This window comes from Musa acuminata, chromosome BXJ3-6, assembly GCF_036884655.1.
Source record: "Musa acuminata AAA Group cultivar baxijiao chromosome BXJ3-6, Cavendish_Baxijiao_AAA, whole genome shotgun sequence".
NCBI lineage: Eukaryota > Viridiplantae > Streptophyta > Magnoliopsida > Zingiberales > Musaceae > Musa > Musa acuminata.
In genome coordinates, this window is record NC_088354.1 from 38,974,263 (window position 1) to 38,994,268 (window position 20,006).

Genomic DNA, 20,006 nt, shown 5'->3' on the forward strand with positions numbered 1-20,006 from the left:
TTCCATGGTAAAGCTGAGAACACAAATCAATTGAGTGCTTAAAATAAGGAGATTAGAAGAATATGATCGGATTACAAGCAGGCATAACATCAACTTGGTACAGAGATCTATTAGCATAATATGACACAATGGATTTATTCTCTTCTTATATATTTATATATTTATATATATATATATATGTTACTGCTTATAAATGAAAGAACTTGCAGGCTGCCATTGACGAGCTCAGACGCCCTTCGGGCGTCCTTCGGACATCCTGCTAAAGATTATAATCGATTCAACGACGTAACGAAGAAAAGAACTGGTCAGATCGAAAAATCAACGTTATCTCCGTCCTCTACGCCATTATCTTCTCCTCCGACCATGGAGAGAACAAGTCGCCCCCGCTGCTGAGCTGGTATCCGCTCTGCTGCTCGCCGGCGCCAAGCCGGCCTACCGGGGGCGCCGCAGGTCCGTCCTTCACCAGAGAGTGCACCCAGGACAGGTCGGGCTCGTTCATCCCCGTGGGCGCGGTGGCTGGAGCTGCTCCGCGGAAGGCGAAGGATGCGGATTTCCTCAGCTTGTTCAGCTCCTCGCCTTGAACGCCCCAGTCCAACTTACCATCCGGAGAGCCCCAGTCGGACAGAAGGGACGGCGCGGCGACCGCTGCGGTTGTCATCGCTGAGAGCGTGGATTGGCGACCGGCGGTTGCCCCGCGGTCGCAGAAGCTCTGGCTCCGCTTGGCGAAAGCGGAAGCCCTGGAATTCATGATGGCCTTCGCCATCGAGTGGTCGAGCCCGAACGAGGATGTCGCAGGGGAAGAAGAGAGGTTTCCTCCATATCCAGAGAGCAACTGAGATTGGTGCTTCTGGAGGGCGGAGGGGGCTTGGAACTGAGCTCCAGTCTGCCTCGTGGAGAGCCCCTGCAGTTGGGTCAGCAGTGATGGATCAACAGAACCCAGCAAGTCGCTGTATTCTGAAATCCGTGAGGCAGCCAAGCTGTTCGTGCCCCAGTTGGCTCGGGGAGAGGCCGTCTTCGTGATCTCGTCGATCAGCTTCTGCTGATACCCTTCCAGTCCAAGCAAGTCGAGGTCGAAATCCAAGTCCCTCGCGCTCAGCGAAGCCTTCAGTCTGCTGCTCGGCAGCTGCAAGGCCGGAGGAGGTGTCATCACGCCCCCAGTCTGATTCATCCACGCCGCCGTGGCCCCTAAACCCGATGAAGCCGCAGAGGGGGACATCGGCGAGCCGGGCTGCTGCATCAGCATCAAGGCAGTTGCCATGTCCAAAGAGGAAAGACCCGGCGACGATGATCTAGGCGACGACGACGCCATCCCGTTAACTGATGCCACCGAGGGATTCACTGTCCGCAGCTCCTCCGGCTTGTGGGCAAAGAAGCAGACGCGGCGGTTGCATCCGGTCTCATCCTTGCACAGCCGGGTCCTGTACTGCGCCGGATGGAGCCAACTCTCGAACACCCCATGGGCATATTCGCAAGCATCGCCGTTCCGGCAAGAACCCTTGCGGAACTCCGGGCACGGCACGCAGCTGTAGGAGTACTTCCTCGGGTCTCGGCGCCGGGCGTTCTCCCCGGGATGGACGAAGGGGCACTCCGTCCAATCGTGGGAGTAAGCGCGGGAGCACGGCTTAACCTTGAAAGTATACATCCGGAACTCGTCGGTGCCATAGATCCCGGTCTTGATGTCCGGAAGCGTCAAATCCGGCGGGTATTCCTTCTTCTCGCCCTGTTTGGCTGGCTCTTCTTTAGCAGGGGACGAAACCCTAGGGCAGACCGGAGCCTTTAGGATTACTTCGAGAGATTTGGCGACCGTGCTCGAGGACTGCCGGGCGATGACGTCCCCGGGGCGGTTGCCGCTAGCGTCGAGGGCGTCGACGACCTCGGCGGAGGCACCGATCAAGAGATTGACGGTCTCGAGAGAGGCGGCGGAGCCGCCGGCTGCGGCGCAGTGAAGGGCGGTGGCGCCGTCGGAAGCGGCGCGGCGGGCGGCCTCGGCTGTGTGGCCTGCGAGGATATAGCCGATGACGGCTGTGCTGCCATAGAGAGCCGCAATCATGAGGGGCGTCCGCTGCTGGTAGCCCATCCCTCGACCGGAGGAGCGACCGTACCATAGGGCGGCGGCGTCGACGGAGTGGCCGTCCTCCTCCGCCGCCCGCTTGAAGGCTGCAAGGTCGTCCGAGGCGGCGAGCTCGAGAAGCAGCGCGGCCGCCTCCGACGCCGCCGGCTGCTTGACATCTCCGCCGCCCACGGCCCCGGGATTGGTCGGCGGGGAGGATTTCATGAGGCCGGTGCACATGTCCTCTCTTTCGCCTATACAAGACGGCAGAAAACTCATCAGACACCAGAACGAAACAAGCACACATCAGAACGCCATAAGTCTACGAAAAGAAAAGCAGAGTAAGGATGCATACGAGAGATCGGAAGGAAGGGTGAAAGAAGTGGGCGCTCGGCGTAGCGTAGAAAGGCTACACTCTTTGGTTCCTTTTGTAGGTGGAGGGGAGGCGGGTAAAAGGGTCATACACATTCCCATATTTGCCCCTACATAAGCCCCTAATTCACCACTTGTTACCGTTTCAGGGCATATATGAAAACAAAAAAAATGCTAGGCGAGGGTTGATGTGAAATTTGATACTTGGCAGGGATGGATTCGTAAAAGCCCACAATAATTCCGGAGAGAAGGAAGCTGCCTGCTTCCTACGCTCCAAATGAAATGAAACGAAAACGAAACGAGGACCAAACGCAACGCCAGACGGAACGGGGCGGGGCGGTCTCCTGTCGCCGCGGGGCCCACGCGGAAGCCAGGAGGCAACAGGTGGGGCCCGGCTGACGCGACGCGAACGAGCCGGAGGAGGCCGCGTCGCGGTCGAGGATATAAATATCTGTACGGACCACGATGACACGTGGCGGTGGCCGCCACCGGGGGCAAAAGGGCGTGTCGCACTCACGCGCGGCGCGTTTCCTCCTTCCCTCCCCGGCTCGAGGTGGGTTCGGTTAACAGCTCCGGTTTGTTCTGTCCCCTCCCCAAACGCGTGACGAAGCGAAGCGTGCGTTTCTGGTTGTGTTGGTGGCGCTCCCCATCTCCGCGTTCCCCTCAGCCCCACCTTCCCCACTGCAGGAGCACGTAAGCGGGACCCGCCAACGGAGGCGCGTGGGGTCCGCCGAAATCACATCATCGGTGTGTCCGTTATGAACTAAAAAGGGCGTCTAACAAAGAAACATGTCGGCCGTTACCCGATTAACGTACCGCGCACGCCTTGCGATGGCCTACTGATCAACGGCTGAGATGGAACGCCATGGTTTGAGTCCTCAGTTTCAAATCGAAATTGATGCCAAATTAGTCACCGTATTTATAAACATTCTTCAACACAAATATTATATATATATAATTTCTTAACCATCGAATACTCATTCACATCCAATTTTTTATATATAAGTTTTCGATAACTCATCATATAAATAAATATATATATATATATATATATATATATACATAAAACAGTATTATAGAAAAGTGCCGAACGAATTAGTCAAACGATGATAAGTATGCGACAAATATGTGGTCCTCTGATACCACTCATGCTGCGAGTTTAATATGAGTGGAGTATGTGAAGATGAGGGGGATTGAGGATAATACCTCAAAGTGCTGATCCATATTTGAAGGTAGACAGTGATGGATGGAGGAAAGAGAAGAAGAGGAGATGCCAAAGTTTGACCATCAAAGTCCACTAAAGCGGCTCTGCCATGGCCGACTTCTGGATAAGAAGAGAACACACAGCTGACCCAGCAGCACTGTATGTTTATTGTATGTTACGTTGCAGATAGAGGGTGTCTATGTTTAACATGACAATGAGGTTGGATTTAACGAAGATGGACAGGTATTCCAAGTAGCATCTGTTCCCTCATCTGGATCTTTGTCACATACATTATAGATAATATGTATATGTGGGCCAAGTAACATTCATTTGGAAAAATATATGTTAAATAAAATATGTTTATGGGAGGATTCCTTTCCTCCATATATGTGAAATAGACAAATGTTTCAACAAAGATAAACAATATTTTTTTATGTAATTTAAAAGGCACTACAAATAAGAACAATGACAATCATGATTTAATGTTTCAAGTATCCAATTGTTATGAATTTAGACATATGATACATAAGTATGTATAATTAACCATACACAACATTAATGGTGGTTTCTCCAAAATGCTTTAATGGTTGTATTATTTCCTTGTTATGTCCTTTGTGTATAATAATTGTTTTTATGTACAATAACTAATTGACTAGCCTCACATGTTAGATTCATCAGTGATGTATTTTCTTGGAGAACTTAATCAGTTTAGCTAATATAATTTTGCTTTAAAAAATTATTTTTTCACTCTTTTAATTCATAGAGAACTTAATCAGCCATAATGCATGCTTAAAAAATTCAACAAATTGAGTATTGGTTTAATATATACTTGCAAGATTAGAAGTTTTGCATCAACATTTACTTTATGTTCCTTAAGCATTGATATGAAATGTTATGGTCTGCTGGGCCTTATGACATGCATGGCCTTTGGGCTCAATACACATCAAAATAAATAGGAGCATTAACAAGAATCTCTACCTGTTCTTACTTATCAATTCATAACATGATTAGCCTCTTAAAGAATATAATATAAAATGCAAGAGTAATTCAAAGAGAAATATTTTTTGTTAGGAATTCTTACTTATGAACTTTGTTTTAGTTGTATTGGCTACTCACATCTATTTAAAAATTGATTTGGTTATTTATATTTCAGGTGTTGGGATAATAAACTTCCTTAAAAAAAAAGGGAATGATTAAGAAATTGCATATCACATAAACCGTTCTATTATAATATATATTGGATCATTTTTCTGAGGTCACACAATCAAATCTTTAAAATGGTGTGTATTGCATTCCAAATCGAGATGCGAATTTATTGGTGGCGTCGAGACACGGGAAGGATGGATCGGATCGGATCGGATCAGGTGGACTTGACGAAGTCAACGTGGGACTTGCCACGGGGGCCCAACATCCTCATGAACAGCTTGTACTCCTTGAAGGTCAGCCGCTTGTACAGGGGCGGCGCCTCGGGCGTCACCAGCTCGGCGGCGGGTTGGATCGGCAGGTCGTCGTTGGGGTTGAAGAAGAAGGCCATCGACAGCCGCTCCGTCGCCGCGTTGACCACCACCCGGTGCTCTACGCTCTTATATGTCGCATTGGTCAACACCTGCGTCATCGAGGTTGAATTATCACCACAGCCAACTGCACTAGTAAACTATCTCTTGTCCTTTTACATTCTACGTTCGTATAAGACACGTTTTTGGTGCTTTCCGAAGACAACGATTTGACGAAACATCTTAAAGTTGACCTATTTTTGGATGCAGCGGGGAAGAATCTTACCAAAAATCTTAAAGTTGACCTATTTTTGGATGCAGGGAGGAAGAATCATGCCGCATCAGGACAGAAAAAGATGAGACTTTGTTGTCATGCCAATCACGCAATTGAGATAAGAAAACAAATAGGTTTTTAAGACCATGCGTCCTATTCACGTCCATCGTGGCTATACTCATGCAGGCCGAGGCGGAGGACGTATCGTATGCGTGAGATAGATGCAATGGTCCGGGAGGAAGCGAACCTGGATTTGGTCCCCGATGTTGACGATGAGAGCACCGGGGACCGGCTCCACCGTGATCCAGTCGTCACCCTTGCGCACCTGAAGGCCTTTGACGTGGTGGTCGGTGAGCAGGACCGTCATCCCTCCGGGGTCGGAGTGGGGAGAGAGGCCGAGGGTGAGATCAGGCTGCGGGCATTTGGGGTAGTAGTTGACCCTCAGGCAAGCGCCAGCCTCTCCAAAGGCTCTGTGGAGGAACTCTTCGTCCAGTCCTAGGGTTGCAGACAACACCTTCTTTATCACCCCACACAGCTTCTCCAGTTCCTCGCCGTAGGACTCCGTCATCGCCCTGCTCGCATCCTCAATATCAGTACGCAGCATCCAAATGATCGAAAGAGCGGAAACAAGGATCCATGTGTGTATATGTATACCTCAGGGAAGCAGGAAGAACAGGCCACTTGTCGTAGTTCCTGATCGAGTGAGGTGAAAGCTGGAGGAAGAAGTAGTCGCCCCAGTCAAGAATGGCGCCCTTCTTGACGCCGAGGCGGCTGCCGTACCCCTCGAATGTCTTGGGGGAGTTGGCGTAAGCTTGCTTCTCCGCCATGGGTAGCCGGAAGAACGCCGTCCACACTTCCCTCATCCCCTCCATCAGCTCCGGGCTCACCCCGTGGTTCACCACCTGGAAGAAACCCCAGTCTCGGCAAGCATCCGAGACGGCCAGCATCGTCGCCCGCCTCTCCGCGGCGCCACCACTCAGGCCGGCGAGGTCGATGACAGGAAGGCTTCCCGTCTCACTCGGCGCCAACGCCGTACCGGGATTCAGGTTGGGTCGCTCGGACGGTGGCTTGATGTACCTCTCAGGGACGGCTTCGGCATCAGCCAAGGTTTGAACCCGGACGATTGGTTCCGGCCATTCCTCTGCCACCTCCATGTCTGTCTAAACTCTACCAAGGAGCCGATGATGGCAAAACATGCAATCTGATGTCGGATTTATACAAGATCACTACCATGGGAACTCGTGAAGCATGAGGGGTTGGCGAACTAGTGAAGGTATAACAGCACTGCAGCTGTAATATCCGTTTCCTTCACAGGATTCTGTAGGTAAAAATGTGTATGATGGATCGTGAGCTTTCGTCGATGTGACTCCACTACCAAGTCTCGCATAATCTGAATTAGCTTTCGGCAATTCCTTTGAATCACGGCGGGCAGAGAAAAACGTGTTAAGCGTGAGGTATAGGGTTGTGCGAGGAATATGGATGCGGCGAAGAAGTAGGCTGGAGAGAGACGTAGTGGAAAAAAAGGTGTGGCACTGTTCTCCTCCTCCACCAGCTATCTTCTTCTTCTTCTTCTTCTTCTTTTCTCCGATGCTCGCATTCACGGCGGCGGCTTCGACAAACGCGCACGCAGGCGACCGGAAATACGTCCCTGGATTTGCTTCGTCATCACGTGTTCCCAATGGCCACCTGCACGCTCAGTGAAACATCACCAGAGTCGTCCATCTCTGCCTCCAAGTCTCTCCATCTCCCATTCTCGGTCATGTGTTTTCTCCTTTCCACACAGACACACAACAAGAAGGCCGAAACTTCACTTCCACTTGGGGACGTGGCCTGCACGTCGTGTGGTGGAAGAGAAGGGTTGCGTTGCTATCGTGCACGTCGTCAGCTGCAGAGACAAACCCTAGAAAAGTCAGAGATGCATTTCGTGGAGTCTCACCCAAACATGTTGCGTGCCTCCTGGAACAAATAACCCCTCCCCAAAAGAATGTGACGGTTGGGTTGCGGCACTGCAATTTTACGTGGTTCTATTTTACGATTAGTTTGACCATTCGGTGATATTTGTCAACATTGTTGACCTTTTTTTTTTTTTGGATTTTTTGGAGTGTGTGTGTGTGTATATATATATATATATATATATATATATATATATATATATATATATATATATATAGTAATGGTAACACATTCTAAACATCAAATTATTAGTATTGGAATGCATAAGAAAGTTGAAGAATCACCACAAAAAAAAGTAGCTGTAGAAGAGCACCAATGACTACAAAAACAAATTGCTCCTCTATATATATATTTTTCCTTTTATTGAGTTGATGAATGATTTCTAAAAAGAATTTATTCATTTCATTCAAAGATTACATAGCGTCCATGTAATCATATAGCGTGTAGGAATCAATTGCATAAGAATTGAAACCATGAAGGTTAGGCACAAAGCCATAGCCAAGGCTTCTATCAATATGGGTCTGGAGAGAATCAATATACATAGTCTTTCATCCATACACAGAAAAACTTCATACATGTATCCTTAATTGTGAGATTAGGACGCATATCAATCCTTCCGTCACCAATCGCAGCTGCATCACTTCGCAAACAATGGTGTTTGTTCAAACAAGACGATACTCCATCATGGACCAATGTTAAATGACAACTGGCCTCTCCATGCACACGTTTTGCATCTGTGTCGAACTGTGACTGGTCCTACATGAGACCACACCTGGTGAATCAGGAATAAAAAAAATTTAGTCCTGAAGAGAAAAACATATGCATCATAAATAAAAAAAATAGTATCGAATTATGCACACAAGGATGACTCATCTGTGACGAACTCCATTGCAGTCATGTAGTCATAATTGAAGTACTCTCAGGATACATCTCAGCCTGTATATACTTCATAAATTAAACAAAATTCGATGCGAGACAATTGCATGAGCTTAGAAGAAGCAGAGTAGAAGTTCCAGTTTACCAGGACGGTATCCATGAATAATCCATGCCTTCAGACCACTTATTCTATGTAACCACAATCGCCTTTCATCCTTCAGACCATATCTAAGAGTTACCAAATAAACATTTATGCACGGCAGGTCAAGATCAAACCAACTAACTCAGATTCAATCATGCAACCAACAGATCACTTTAAACGGACCTGTTCAAAGCAGGGTTGAACTAACCTGATCGGTTTGGTTAAGTCGGGACTGAAACCGGCAAGTCAGCTGCAAGAAAAAGCAGTGTTAAGAATTAAGCTGTCACAGCCATCTACATCATACCCACAATGCTGCCATAGATAGCCAATTTGGGGGCACTGCCCCGTTCTAAATGCCTATAGATTGCAACAGACAAATTGGAGATCATACTCAAAGTTATTGCCTTTCCTTTCTTTGAACTGCAACTGGCGCATTTGTATTGCTTCATGCTCTCAGCTTTGGCTGGAGGACTTACCATGGTATCACTGTTAGTATGCATCACAACTCCAAAATTCATCAGCCTTACAAGCACAAGCATTTTTGTTAAAATATTCACTTAAAATTTGATATACATCACAGTAAATTTAATAACGTAAAGGCTAATTATTCACCTAAAGGATAAAAAATAGTTCGGATTGAGAGTATCAGTAAGACTTGATGAATCAAACTCTGGATTTGAAAGTCAAGTACCAAACATAGATATACTGTTCTAATGGAGATGGTTGGAATATCGTTTCAAGAAGAAACCAGAAATGCAAAAATTCTTGAAAGACATGAATTGCTTGGATAATTTCCCACAGGAAAATTAAATCTATGACCGCTATATGAACGTAGCAGATCTAATCTTAGAGCAAAAAAATTATAATGACGCATTCAAATGTTACAAAATAAGAACAGTACCTTGTAAGAAGACGACCCATTTGTCACGCGCATTCTCTCGAACACAACATGTGCGTGCATTTAAGCATGAATGATAAAACCTTAGCCACAGCAATCTTAACTTAGAAAGAAAGATACATGGGAGCATACGTAATAAAGCAGATGATGAACCTACAGAGTGAGGCCGACGCTTACCAGCTACCATTGATCCGCCGACGACCTCGAAGAAAATCTCATCAGCGTTTTCTTGCACTGAACTTGGACTTGGCCAGCTTATGGGCATGTAAGCAGTGTTCTTTTGGGCGTCGGAGTAGATTCGTTCGTCGAGACCGCTCGGGCTTCGCCTGCCTTCTTTCTTGGTTGGACGCCATGGCGTGTCGAGCTCGCCGTTATCTCGCCACTTAGGTTTTTTCGTCTTGGGCTCCGGTGGTGCCGCACTTCGTGTGCTACGTGGTGGCAGATCCGACGCCACCGGCCTCGCTACACCTTTCCCTGTTCCCGCGACTTGGGGAGCGAGTCTAAGGCACGAGTTAGTGATAGCTCGGTGCGCGCTAAACACCGTTGCTCGTGCCTCGATTCACGCACCGACTTTGGGCGCCGTCTTCATCCTCATCGATGGGCTCTTTATAATGCTACCCTAAACGCCGACACCCATTTCGTCTCCTTTCCCGTTCGGATCTCACAAACCTCACCTTGTGTGAACCAAATGTGAGGCTGAGAGAGATCCACGTAGGATGAGAAAGTTGCGGGACATTTCTTTGGTACGTTTTATGGAATAGAGCCATTACATGTGGGATAGAGTTCGGCGAGTGAAGGCTGGGTCGTTTTGGGTGGTATAAATTACGAGTTAGGTTACGAGAAGTACTCTCCACTCGATTAGGTCGCGACTTTGGCTCCAACACGCGACACGAGCCGTCTTCCTTCCCGAAACCTTCCGATCACGCCCCTTCGGCGTCGTCCTCCACCGCCGCCTCCTCCTCTTCTCCTTTCTCTCTGAGGCCGTCGTCTTCGTTTCCCCCACTTCTTCCTATCGTTGGTTGCTCGCGGCCTCCCTTCGCCGTTCGCTGCTCCGTCGCTTCCTCTCTCCATCCGTCGCATCCCCTCCACGTCTCTCGCTATAGTAGACGGCTGGCTCCCTTCTTCCCACCCCCAGAGCTCTTCACAACTTCTGCGGCTTGTACAGAGGTAATCCTATTCTTTGATCCGATGGCATCTGGATTAGGGTTTTATAGAGGTTCCTCAAAGTCAGTTCTTTTCCATAAATTAGGGTTTCCTCAGCACTGGCGCATTCACATAATAATCGCATGATATGATCCCATCTATTTAATTGGGGCGTTGATGTGGGCTGTGAGTGGGGATTAGATTGAGGTGTTACTTCGTGTATCTGCAGCACATGGAAGACGAGACGGAGCAAGGTAGGGCATCTCAGGAGAACACGACCATGGCTATCGTTGTCATACAAGATGGGAACAAATGCGACTTAGATGCCAGCCCGAAAGGGAAGGATGTAGTTGAACAACCCTCTGCCGGAATGATGTTCAAGTGTATAGATGAATTGTACGAGTACTACAAAACATATGGCAACCAAGTAGGTTTTCCGGTGTTCAAAAAGTCGACCAAAAATGATAAGCAAGGGAGGTTGCACTTTGTCACGCTTTCGTGTGGTCGTGGTGGGAAGTCGAGGTGCAAACGAGAAAAGTCGGTGAACCCAAGCTTGACGATGAAGATAGAGTGCAATGCTAAGCTTAATGCGAGAGTGTATGATGATGGGGTTGTGCGAGTGACTTCTGTTTTCCTTGAGCATAACCATGAATTGAGTCCGACGAGGGCAAGGTATCTTCCACGTCGGAGGAGTGTTAGTACCAGTATCAAAAGGCGACGAGAGAAAATTGATCAAGTTGATGGTAGTGTCGCGGAGCCTATTGCTTCTGCTGCTGAATATGGAGAGCATGAAAATGAACCTTCCTTGGAGAAGGTTTGTCAGAATTATATCGACAACATTGACAAAGCAAGGAAGCTGTGTCTTGGCGTCGGAGATGCTGGAGCAATTTGCAACTATTTCAATAGAATGCAAGAGCAGAATTCAAATTTTTATTATTCCATGGATTTTAATGAAGAGGGTCATATTAGAAATATTTTCTGGGCAGATGAGAGGAGTCGAGTGGCTTACAAGTCATTTAATGATGTTGTTACTTTTGATACGACTTACCTGACAAACAAACACGATATGCCGTATGTTACCTTTGTCGGGGTTAATCATCATGGTCTACCTATACTCTTCGGTTGTGGGCTAGTATCCGGTGAGGATACTGAAACATATGTGTGGTTCTTGACGCAGTGGCTTGCTTGCATGTGTGGTAATGCACCAAAGGCTATAATTACCGATCAGGATATGGCCATGCGAAAGGCAATTGAGATTGTCTTCCCAGAGATTCGACATCGATGGTGTTTATGGCATATAATGAAGAAAATTTCTGGAAAATTAAGCTGGCATTCTAACTATGAACTGATAAAGACCACCTTGATGCATGTTGTATATGATTCGATGAGCAAAGAAGAATTTGATTTCAATTGGGACCAAATGATTCAGAAGTATAGTCTTCAATCCAATGCATGGTTGAGTACATTGTACGACAACCATCATCGTTGGGTTCCGGTTTATGTGAAAGACAGCTTTTGGGCAGGAATGTCAACAACACAGAGAAGTGAAAGTGTGCATGCATTCTTTGAGGGCTATGTAAACTCAAAAACCACAATAAAGCAGTTTGTGGAACGGTACGATAAGGCACTAAAGATCAAGGTTGAGAAAGAATTGCAAGAAGATTTGAACTCGTTCAACTATTGTTGTACCTGTGTAAGTCACTACAATATCGAGAAACAATTTCAACAAGCATACACCAACAATAAATTTAAAGAAATTCAAGAGGAGTTCAAGGGGAAAATGTTTTGTTATGTCCATTCCATGAAAGAAGAAGACGACTTTGGTGTGTATGAGGTTATAGAAGACATGGTGTTCGATAACGGCTCGAGTAACCAAAAGGTCTGTTTCACTGTTTACTTCAAGCAGGCAGAGTTTGATGTGAGATGCAGTTGTCGTTTATTTGAGTTTCAAGGAATTTTATGTCGGCATATCATTACTCTACTCACGGTGAAAGGTGTGTTCTCGGTGCCACAGAAGTTCATTCTTCCAAGGTGGAGGAAGGACTTGAGAAGGGAGCACACAAAAGTAAAAGTCAGCTATAATAACTGGAACACAACTCCAGAGATGCAACGATATGATTTAATATCCAAAAAGTCTGCTGTGTTTGGAGACTTTGGTTGCACATCCGAAGAGAATACACAAATTGTTTTGGATTTCGTCGAACAGTTTAGGCAAAACTTTAACATTTCTGACCCACTGGATGGGAGTGGTCAACCTATTTTTTCAGTTGGCGGGAGTGGTCAACCTTTTCAATGATCCAGTATTATGCATGATCACTAGGACATTCCGATTACCAATCGGCATTTTGTTTATGGCCTTCTCAGTATCATTCAATGTGAAGTTTCAAAGTTTGCTTTTTGTAAGCCACGAACAGGTTAGAAAATTTTGATGTTTCTTGTGGCCTTCATATTGTGAATATTTTGTTCAAGTGTCTTTAAGTATTTCATATTCACAGGCGATCAGAAATGTCATGTCGAACTATGTCGGAAGTTAGTTAACGTCAATGTTCGAGAGGTGTGAAGTCAAGGAGCACATGATTTGCCATCAATGAAGCTTTGCACATTCACTATTGTACATTTTCCATGAAAGACATGAAGCTTTGCACATTCACTGTTGTTCGATTTCCATGGAAGACATGACGTCGATGAACTTTATGATTCTAGTTGTAGTCTCTGTTATCGATGTTGTACTTCACACTACCATTATAATTCTATCATGTTGTCTTTGCAGAAAGATATTTGTAGTTCTCAACGGCTATAAATACTTGAATTTACATCAGGCCATGTCGTCTTTTATGTAGCCTGCAGGATGGGTGGATGCAACTCGCGACATGTCTTTTTTTTTTTTTCTCGAGAACAGGTATATCAGCTCTAATACTCGGCTTCTCCAATTGCCGTCATTCTTATCTTCTTCTGCAGCTAATTTTTCTTAACAAGATAGATTAGTTCCATTTACTTAGGAAAAAGCTTCATGGGAGTTTTATTTTCTTTTGATAAGGAATGGTGGTATTTTGCAGGCGATACCGACGCATACATGCACGAGATGGAACCATGGTCTACATGCTAATGAAAAATCTTTGCTGTTGTATACATTATGAAGCCATGCTATTCTCAAGAGCCATTCAGGTCATCCGTATCAGAAAACTGTTCTCTCTTCCCTTCATATGTGATTCTCCATTCATCTTCTGCGACTCTGATGTAAATGAAAAGTCGGCTTCATGTAGCGGATTTCCACATAATTAAATCTTCTGTGGATTCTCTTGGCACCGTCAGGATTACAACTTGTTGTGCTATATAAATTTTGTTTGATGTTAACTTGGTATATTTAATCATTTATTCGATGTTAATTAATGTTCTAAATGAAATGTTGGATCCTTAAAATTCGTCTTTTTCCCTTGTCTTTTTAATTATTGGCTTGCAAAAAAAGCTTCAGAAATGAAATTAATGTCATAGTTTGGCAATCCAACCCAACCTTGTCAACAAGATGAAGTGATCATATGATGAACTGTATTCCATTATGCCCTGAGGTTTGATCTCTAATGTCCAGTTTGTGAGCTACTCTCACACTCTCATCTGTCAATCTCCATACATAATGTTCATCTCCACATTGCTAAGAAACACATCATTGTTCTCTTCCCTTGCAAGAATCCAAAACAGAAGACATGGAAGAGTGCATAGACCCGAAAGGAATCACTCCTTTTATTTATTTATTTATTTCTTTATACACACACATATATATGTATATATATATATATATGTATATGTATATATATATGTATATGTATATATGTATATATACATATACACATATATATATATATGTATATCTATATATATACATGTATATATATATATATATATCTTTTCATGGTCAGAATACGTATTTTTTATTTTATTTTTTGGGTCAGAATAATTAATGAAAAGAAAAAAAAAGAGAAGGAAAGAAGAAAGAGACTCCAAAATCATTTCTCACAGCCCGCATCTCACGGATCGTAAAGGTCAACGTGGCGTCGGTGGCCGCCGCAACAATCGACGTCGATGACCGCGACCAACTGAAGCCCGCTCCCGCACATTTATTCGTCGGGCGCTCGCCTGCCTGCCTGCCCGCCCGCACGAGATCCGCCTCTCGCTTTACCCCGCGCCGGCCGCCGTCGCACCGACTCGCTCGCCGGACCTGCCGCGTCCCCGGCAGACCAGCCGGAAGGCGAGACGTGTGCGTCGCTGCCGCTGCAGACATGGCCGAGCTGGCCCAGGAGGGGTCGTACTCGCCGGGGGCCGCCACTGCCGCGGCGGACGCGACGACCAAGAGCGTCCAGGCGTGGAGGGCGCTGGTGTGCCGGGTGGCGATCCTGTTCCGGCTCTTGCTCCAGATCCTGCGGGGGACCCCCTCGTGGGCGCAGCTCCTCTCCTCCGTCGGCCTTCGCCACCCCTTCTTCTCCTCCCCGTCCGCAGGCTACAAGCTGCTCTCCGTCGCTCCCCCCGCCGACGCCTTGCCGAACCATACGGTCCCCGCGTCAGAGCCCCTCGGGAAGCTCACGGTACGTCTTTCTTCCTGATCTGGAATCTGGGCTGTGACTGATTTGCTAAAAAAATCGATCTTTTTAGTTGCTTTTAAGAGATTTCTCATCGATTCAAATTTGGCTTGAGATTGCGTAGAAGACAAGGTTGTGTTCTTCGTGTTTGACCCCTAATTGCATGGGTATCTCATGGTGGTCTGGGCAAACCAAGATCCCTGACTTCGATTTGGTTAGAATTCATTGCTCAGCAGCTACACTTGGTTGACGATTGATCAATTTTTCCTAATGATTGCTATCCTCACGTTTTTTCTTCGCAAAGCTGATTATCTTGGATAAAAAGAAATTGACGAATGAAAACTGGAAATCAAAGAAAGAGTTGTGCTAAATGTGTACTTAATGACGAAGGATTTCCTAGGTTAAGGTCTAAGCAAGACTCTGATGAACGGATAAGTTAATGAAATCTAAATAGAGTTCTTAGCTCGTTCCCCCATCTTTCAACGTGTGAATCACAGATCATCCATCTCTTGATACAACTGGCTGTTAATTTTCCCAAGTCATGGAAATTGTTTGTCATTCTGCATTATTTTTTGTTCGTAGAATGAACATTAGGGAGGAAATAATGTAGATTGGTCACTAATATTCTTAGTCTTGATGTCAGGAGAGAAGTACCTACATATATCATTGGACTTGCAAAACCTTCTTCTACTCTTAGCCTCCGTCCACGGTCCAAATCTGCAAATTGGTCCAAGTAAGCTAGTATATGTGATTAGGGTTTGGATATGCTAATTGAAGCTTTAAATGGGTCTACAATGATGTATGCCTAATTTAGGCATGCTTGAGCTAATTGATAATGAGGCTTTGGAAGTTTGAATCGATAATATGTAGTGAACTCATGGGCATAAACCAAGATGAACTCTTGAAGGTGAATGAGAGAGTCCATGTGATACTTACTAATAAATGCCTTTTGTTTAATATTTCAATAATATTCACACAAAAGCTGCCACTAAAAACCATGGTTTTCAAGACATTGTTCTTGGATGATATTATTTTCTTAAGGAGAATTTGTTTATTGTTTTCTTGGGACTGCTTTGTTTAACATAAGTTTACCAAATTTGCAGGTTGTGCTCGACTTGGACGAGACATTGATTTGTGCATACGAGACATCTAGTTTGTCATCTACAGTTCGTGCACAGGCTGTTGAAGCAGGTTTAGAGTGCTTTGACCTTGAATGTGTATCTTCAGAACAGGTTGGTCGCTTATAATCGGGTAAATTATACATAGTCTTTAAGCTTCAAAGGCTACTTATTCAGACTTGTGCTCTTGAAGGATGCTGATGGAAGCCAAAAGGTGAATCATGTCACTGTTTTTGAACGTCCTGGTTTGCGGGAATTCCTAAAACAGAGCAGTGAATTTGCAGACCTTGTTCTTTTCACTGCAGGCCTTGAAGGTTGTGGTTATTTACCTCTAATGAACTGTTCCTTTGGTGCTAGCTCTCTTTCTATGTTTTCCTTGTTTTTCCGTATTTAGTTATTTTATGCTTTCTTCTGTTTCAGGTTATGCTAGGCCAGTTATTGATAGAATAGATATCGACAACAAATTAACTCATCGTCTATACAGGCCTGCAACTGTGAGCACGTGAGTAAAAGTTATAATTATTATGACTTCAATAATCTTTATTTCAGTTATGATGTTTTATTTTACAAAGTGACAACACAAGTATATACCACTCTGCAGCTGTCAGTGCTTTCATTGTCACAGAGTTCTTGAACGTCCAAGTTGTGATTCATGTAGATTCTGCTAAATTTCATGCTTTTTCGAATTTGAGCAATTGTTTGTGACTATGTTGCAAGTGTTGTTGGTCATGGCCTCTATACCTTCTCACAAGTAGTTTGCTCTGTATGCAAGGTATCTGAGTTTTCACTGTTCCTATTACTTTCATGTCAAGCAAACTGATATATGATGCAGGGAACAACTGTGGTTTCCTTGAAACATACAAGAGTTTGTCTTTTTGTTGGAAGGAAGATGTAGCTTTCCACCAGTGATTAAATTCCATTAAGTGCATGCTCAGATGAAAATGTCCGATTTTGCATAAATTAAACTTTTGTTAAGGTTTTCTTGCAAACATAAACTGATCCTTGTTTTAACAATCGTCCCTTTTTGTTTTGTATTGTCTTAGTGTCAACTGTAATCTATCTAGAACTTTCTGTTGTATCTCTTCCCTAGTAACATTTTAAAAGAATGGCTGTTTTATGCGAGGTCTACTTTGTCTACATTCATGCATGCGTACATTTATATTATGTTTACAATAGTTTCTGTGAAATTCCTCGTCTTTAATTCCTTGCTGATATTAGCATTGTGTTACAATGAAATAGGGGTTTACATTTGTAATAAATATATGTGCATTCTTTGAACAGGAAATATCGGGAACATGTCAAAGATCTTTCTTGTGTGTCGCAACATCTCTCCCGCATCGTCATTGTTGACAACAATCCATTTAGTTTCTTGCTGCAGCCATTAAATGGAATACCATGCATGCCATTCTTTGCTGCTCAGCCCTGTGATGATCAGGTAATAGGACATTCTGCTTTCTTGTTGGGTTATTTAGCACTTTTGCAACCGTATATCCATATATAGTTCAATTTCTTAACAAGTAATCATTTTCTAAAGCATAATTTTTTTTCTCAGCTTATGGGAGTTATTCTTCCACTTCTAAAACACCTTTCCCTCCACAAGGATGTCAGGCCCATACTGAATGAGAAGTTTCATATGCGTGAATGGTTTGAACAGCAAGGAATTCCCACCAAATGCTGGACACTGAGTGAGGTGCCAACAGTTCTTCCAAGCTCTTGTTACCAGTGCACATGAATTGCAGTGTATTTTGTTCACCATAATCCACCCTAACAGAACCTCAATTTGTATCACCTACCAAATCTTTTTGGAGAGTGACTGCTCTTACTTGCGGATACGATGCAACAAATCTGCTGAGCATCAAAAATTGGTGTGCGATATACAAGGAGAATTTTTAGAATTCAACTGTGTATTATCTGCCATTTTAACAGAAAATTCTCCGGCTTGCTACTGCTGTCGAAATAGAATTTTTGGCATAGTTTGCTTAGGGAAAATTGCAGTGTAATTAACGTTGTATTGTACATTCATGACATTTGTTGTTGGAAATGTACACATTGTTTCGAATGGGCTTGTGGTATATTGATGATGCATGGCTGTATCATTTCATTGACCATGATCTCCTGGATTTTAATAAATCAGGTGATGTGGGAGCAATTTGTGATGCTTATGAAAAGAAGTTTAAGATGTAGAAGACAAGTTGTAAACAGTTTAAGGAATTATTCAAGTCCTCATTCATTCTCATTCATGAGTTATGAATCTGTTGAGATTTCCATGTGTCCATCTCCATGTCCCAATAGATCTCAGCTAGATTAAGGAAATCTCCAATTTAAGATTTTTGATTTTTTTTTCTGAATCTATTATAGTTACTGTTTGATTTGAATCTCAACTCAAAGAAAAGTTGTTTCGTGTTACAATGGACAGGTTACAATCAACTCACAGCCCAAATTCATTTCTCACATGATGTACAACACCTTGGAAATGGAAATTTTGTATATCCCCCATCACAAGTTTTCAAGGAAACAAAATAAAGGAGAGAGAGAGAGAGAGAGATTAACATTTTTGTATTATACTCCAGATTTTCTGTATTCAGACCATAGGAGAGATTATACTCCATTTTGATATTGAAGTTTTTCGTTTTGATATAATAAAATTAGAAAAGATAATCTGTCTACACATGCCATATAAAAATTTATAAGGAATATTATTTTCAAACTATGGATTAAAAAATGAATCTTATGTTGCTAAATTATTCTATTTATTGGTAATAGAAAAAATTGTTAATGATGTTTAAATCAATCCAAGAGGTCTGATGCAAAAACAAAAATTCGAACGTTTGCTCGACGGTTAAGATGGGCTCGAATGCGTACTCTATAGTTGACCTACATGAAGATCAAGATCGGATCGATTTTTCGATCCTATCCTTCCAATGTTTAAATTATTAATTAATTGATAAAGGTGAAGTGATCTTAATGAATGACTAATAATTTTAATTTTTATGATCCTATAAATTATTTTACAGTGGATAGAATCCAGACTTAATTGGCACATGTCAAGTCCTTTGATTGGAGTAAATATTTTCGCTATCAATTGGAGTGCCTACGTAGTAGAATAAATCATCGACCTCCAATGAAGCTTCATGAGCCGCCTGAGGTCGGCCACCTACAAATCCCAGCTACCACCGGTGGATGGCGAGGAATGAGAGGACATGCGACCCACCGAGCGCAGCCACGAGAAATATAAATAACGGAAGCTTTCATTGACGCAATACATCGAGCACCAGTCGCGCTCTAGGTAAGAATGATGCAGAAGGAAAAAAGCAGATGATTCTTAGCACTCCACGGGACCCCACAGACAGCACGCAATCTCGCTGCAGAAAAGTAGCAGCAAAGTCAGAAGGAAGGTTTACCCGCTCCCCCTCGAGCCATGTCTGAAGACGCTTGACGAAGTACGTCATGGTGCAGCCTTGAGATGAAGAAGCTTGTGTTTCCCATCGTAACCTAAATTTCACTGGATTATGCAATTAAATCCAAGCTTCCAGGGAGGATCTTCTTCTTGGATGTGCTAATACCTGACAGATTGGTTTGAACCTCGAGTTGATTCAACGCGATATGATCTCATTTGTCAAAGGCCACAAAGACTTGAATTCTGCAGGGTTCATGTTTCTTTATCAGTTGCTATGCTATCAGCAGATCCTCCAATTCTCGACTGTCGGCTGCCATTTTTACTCGCCAAATTCATGTCATCCACCAAAGGCATTTGAAATCGCCAGCAGCTACCCACCTGCTTCGGTTGACTTGTGTGCCAATTCCACCCCCTTACACGAGATTGAGGACCCCAATCCCTCCACCGTGCCAATTAGACTCCGTCTTCGTCTCCGTTTTGATGGCTTCAGCATGTACGTCGCATCCGTTGACCCG

At 44.2% G+C, this 20,006-nt stretch overlaps 4 protein-coding genes across 4 annotated transcripts; 2 read left to right on the top strand and 2 right to left on the bottom strand.

Annotated features, from left to right (window-relative positions):
* Positions 1 to 30: 30 nt before the first annotated feature.
* LOC103989706 (zinc finger CCCH domain-containing protein 33-like) lies at positions 31 to 2,526 on the bottom strand. The gene is made up of 2 exons (XM_009408649.3): positions 2,406 to 2,526; positions 31 to 2,304 (listed from the first exon to the last, which is right to left on the bottom strand). The coding sequence occupies exon 2, from the start codon at positions 2,288 to 2,290 to the stop codon at positions 338 to 340; it is 1,953 nt and encodes a 650-aa protein (XP_009406924.2). The 5' UTR covers positions 2,291 to 2,304; positions 2,406 to 2,526; the 3' UTR covers positions 31 to 337.
* A 2,350-nt stretch (positions 2,527 to 4,876) lies between these two features.
* Positions 4,877 to 7,137, bottom strand: LOC135640651 (jasmonate-induced oxygenase 2-like). Its single transcript, XM_065155329.1, has 3 exons — positions 6,048 to 7,137; positions 5,641 to 5,965; positions 4,877 to 5,232 (listed from the first exon to the last, which is right to left on the bottom strand). The coding sequence occupies exons 1-3, from the start codon at positions 6,545 to 6,547 to the stop codon at positions 4,987 to 4,989; spliced, it is 1,071 nt and encodes a 356-aa protein (XP_065011401.1). The 5' UTR covers positions 6,548 to 7,137; the 3' UTR covers positions 4,877 to 4,986.
* A 2,955-nt stretch (positions 7,138 to 10,092) lies between these two features.
* Positions 10,093 to 13,716, top strand: LOC135640650 (protein FAR1-RELATED SEQUENCE 4-like). The gene is made up of 3 exons (XM_065155328.1): positions 10,093 to 10,429; positions 10,635 to 12,819; positions 12,901 to 13,716. Exon 2 carries the CDS (start codon positions 10,638 to 10,640, stop codon positions 12,699 to 12,701), a length of 2,064 nt encoding a protein of 687 aa, XP_065011400.1. The 5' UTR covers positions 10,093 to 10,429; positions 10,635 to 10,637; the 3' UTR covers positions 12,702 to 12,819; positions 12,901 to 13,716.
* A 695-nt stretch (positions 13,717 to 14,411) lies between these two features.
* LOC135640652 (uncharacterized) lies at positions 14,412 to 18,153 on the top strand. The gene is made up of 6 exons (XM_065155330.1): positions 14,412 to 14,982; positions 16,080 to 16,208; positions 16,288 to 16,408; positions 16,515 to 16,596; positions 17,376 to 17,529; positions 17,647 to 18,153. The coding sequence occupies exons 1-6, from the start codon at positions 14,680 to 14,682 to the stop codon at positions 17,824 to 17,826; spliced, it is 969 nt and encodes a 322-aa protein (XP_065011402.1). The 5' UTR covers positions 14,412 to 14,679; the 3' UTR covers positions 17,827 to 18,153.
* Positions 18,154 to 20,006: the final 1,853 nt, after the last annotated feature.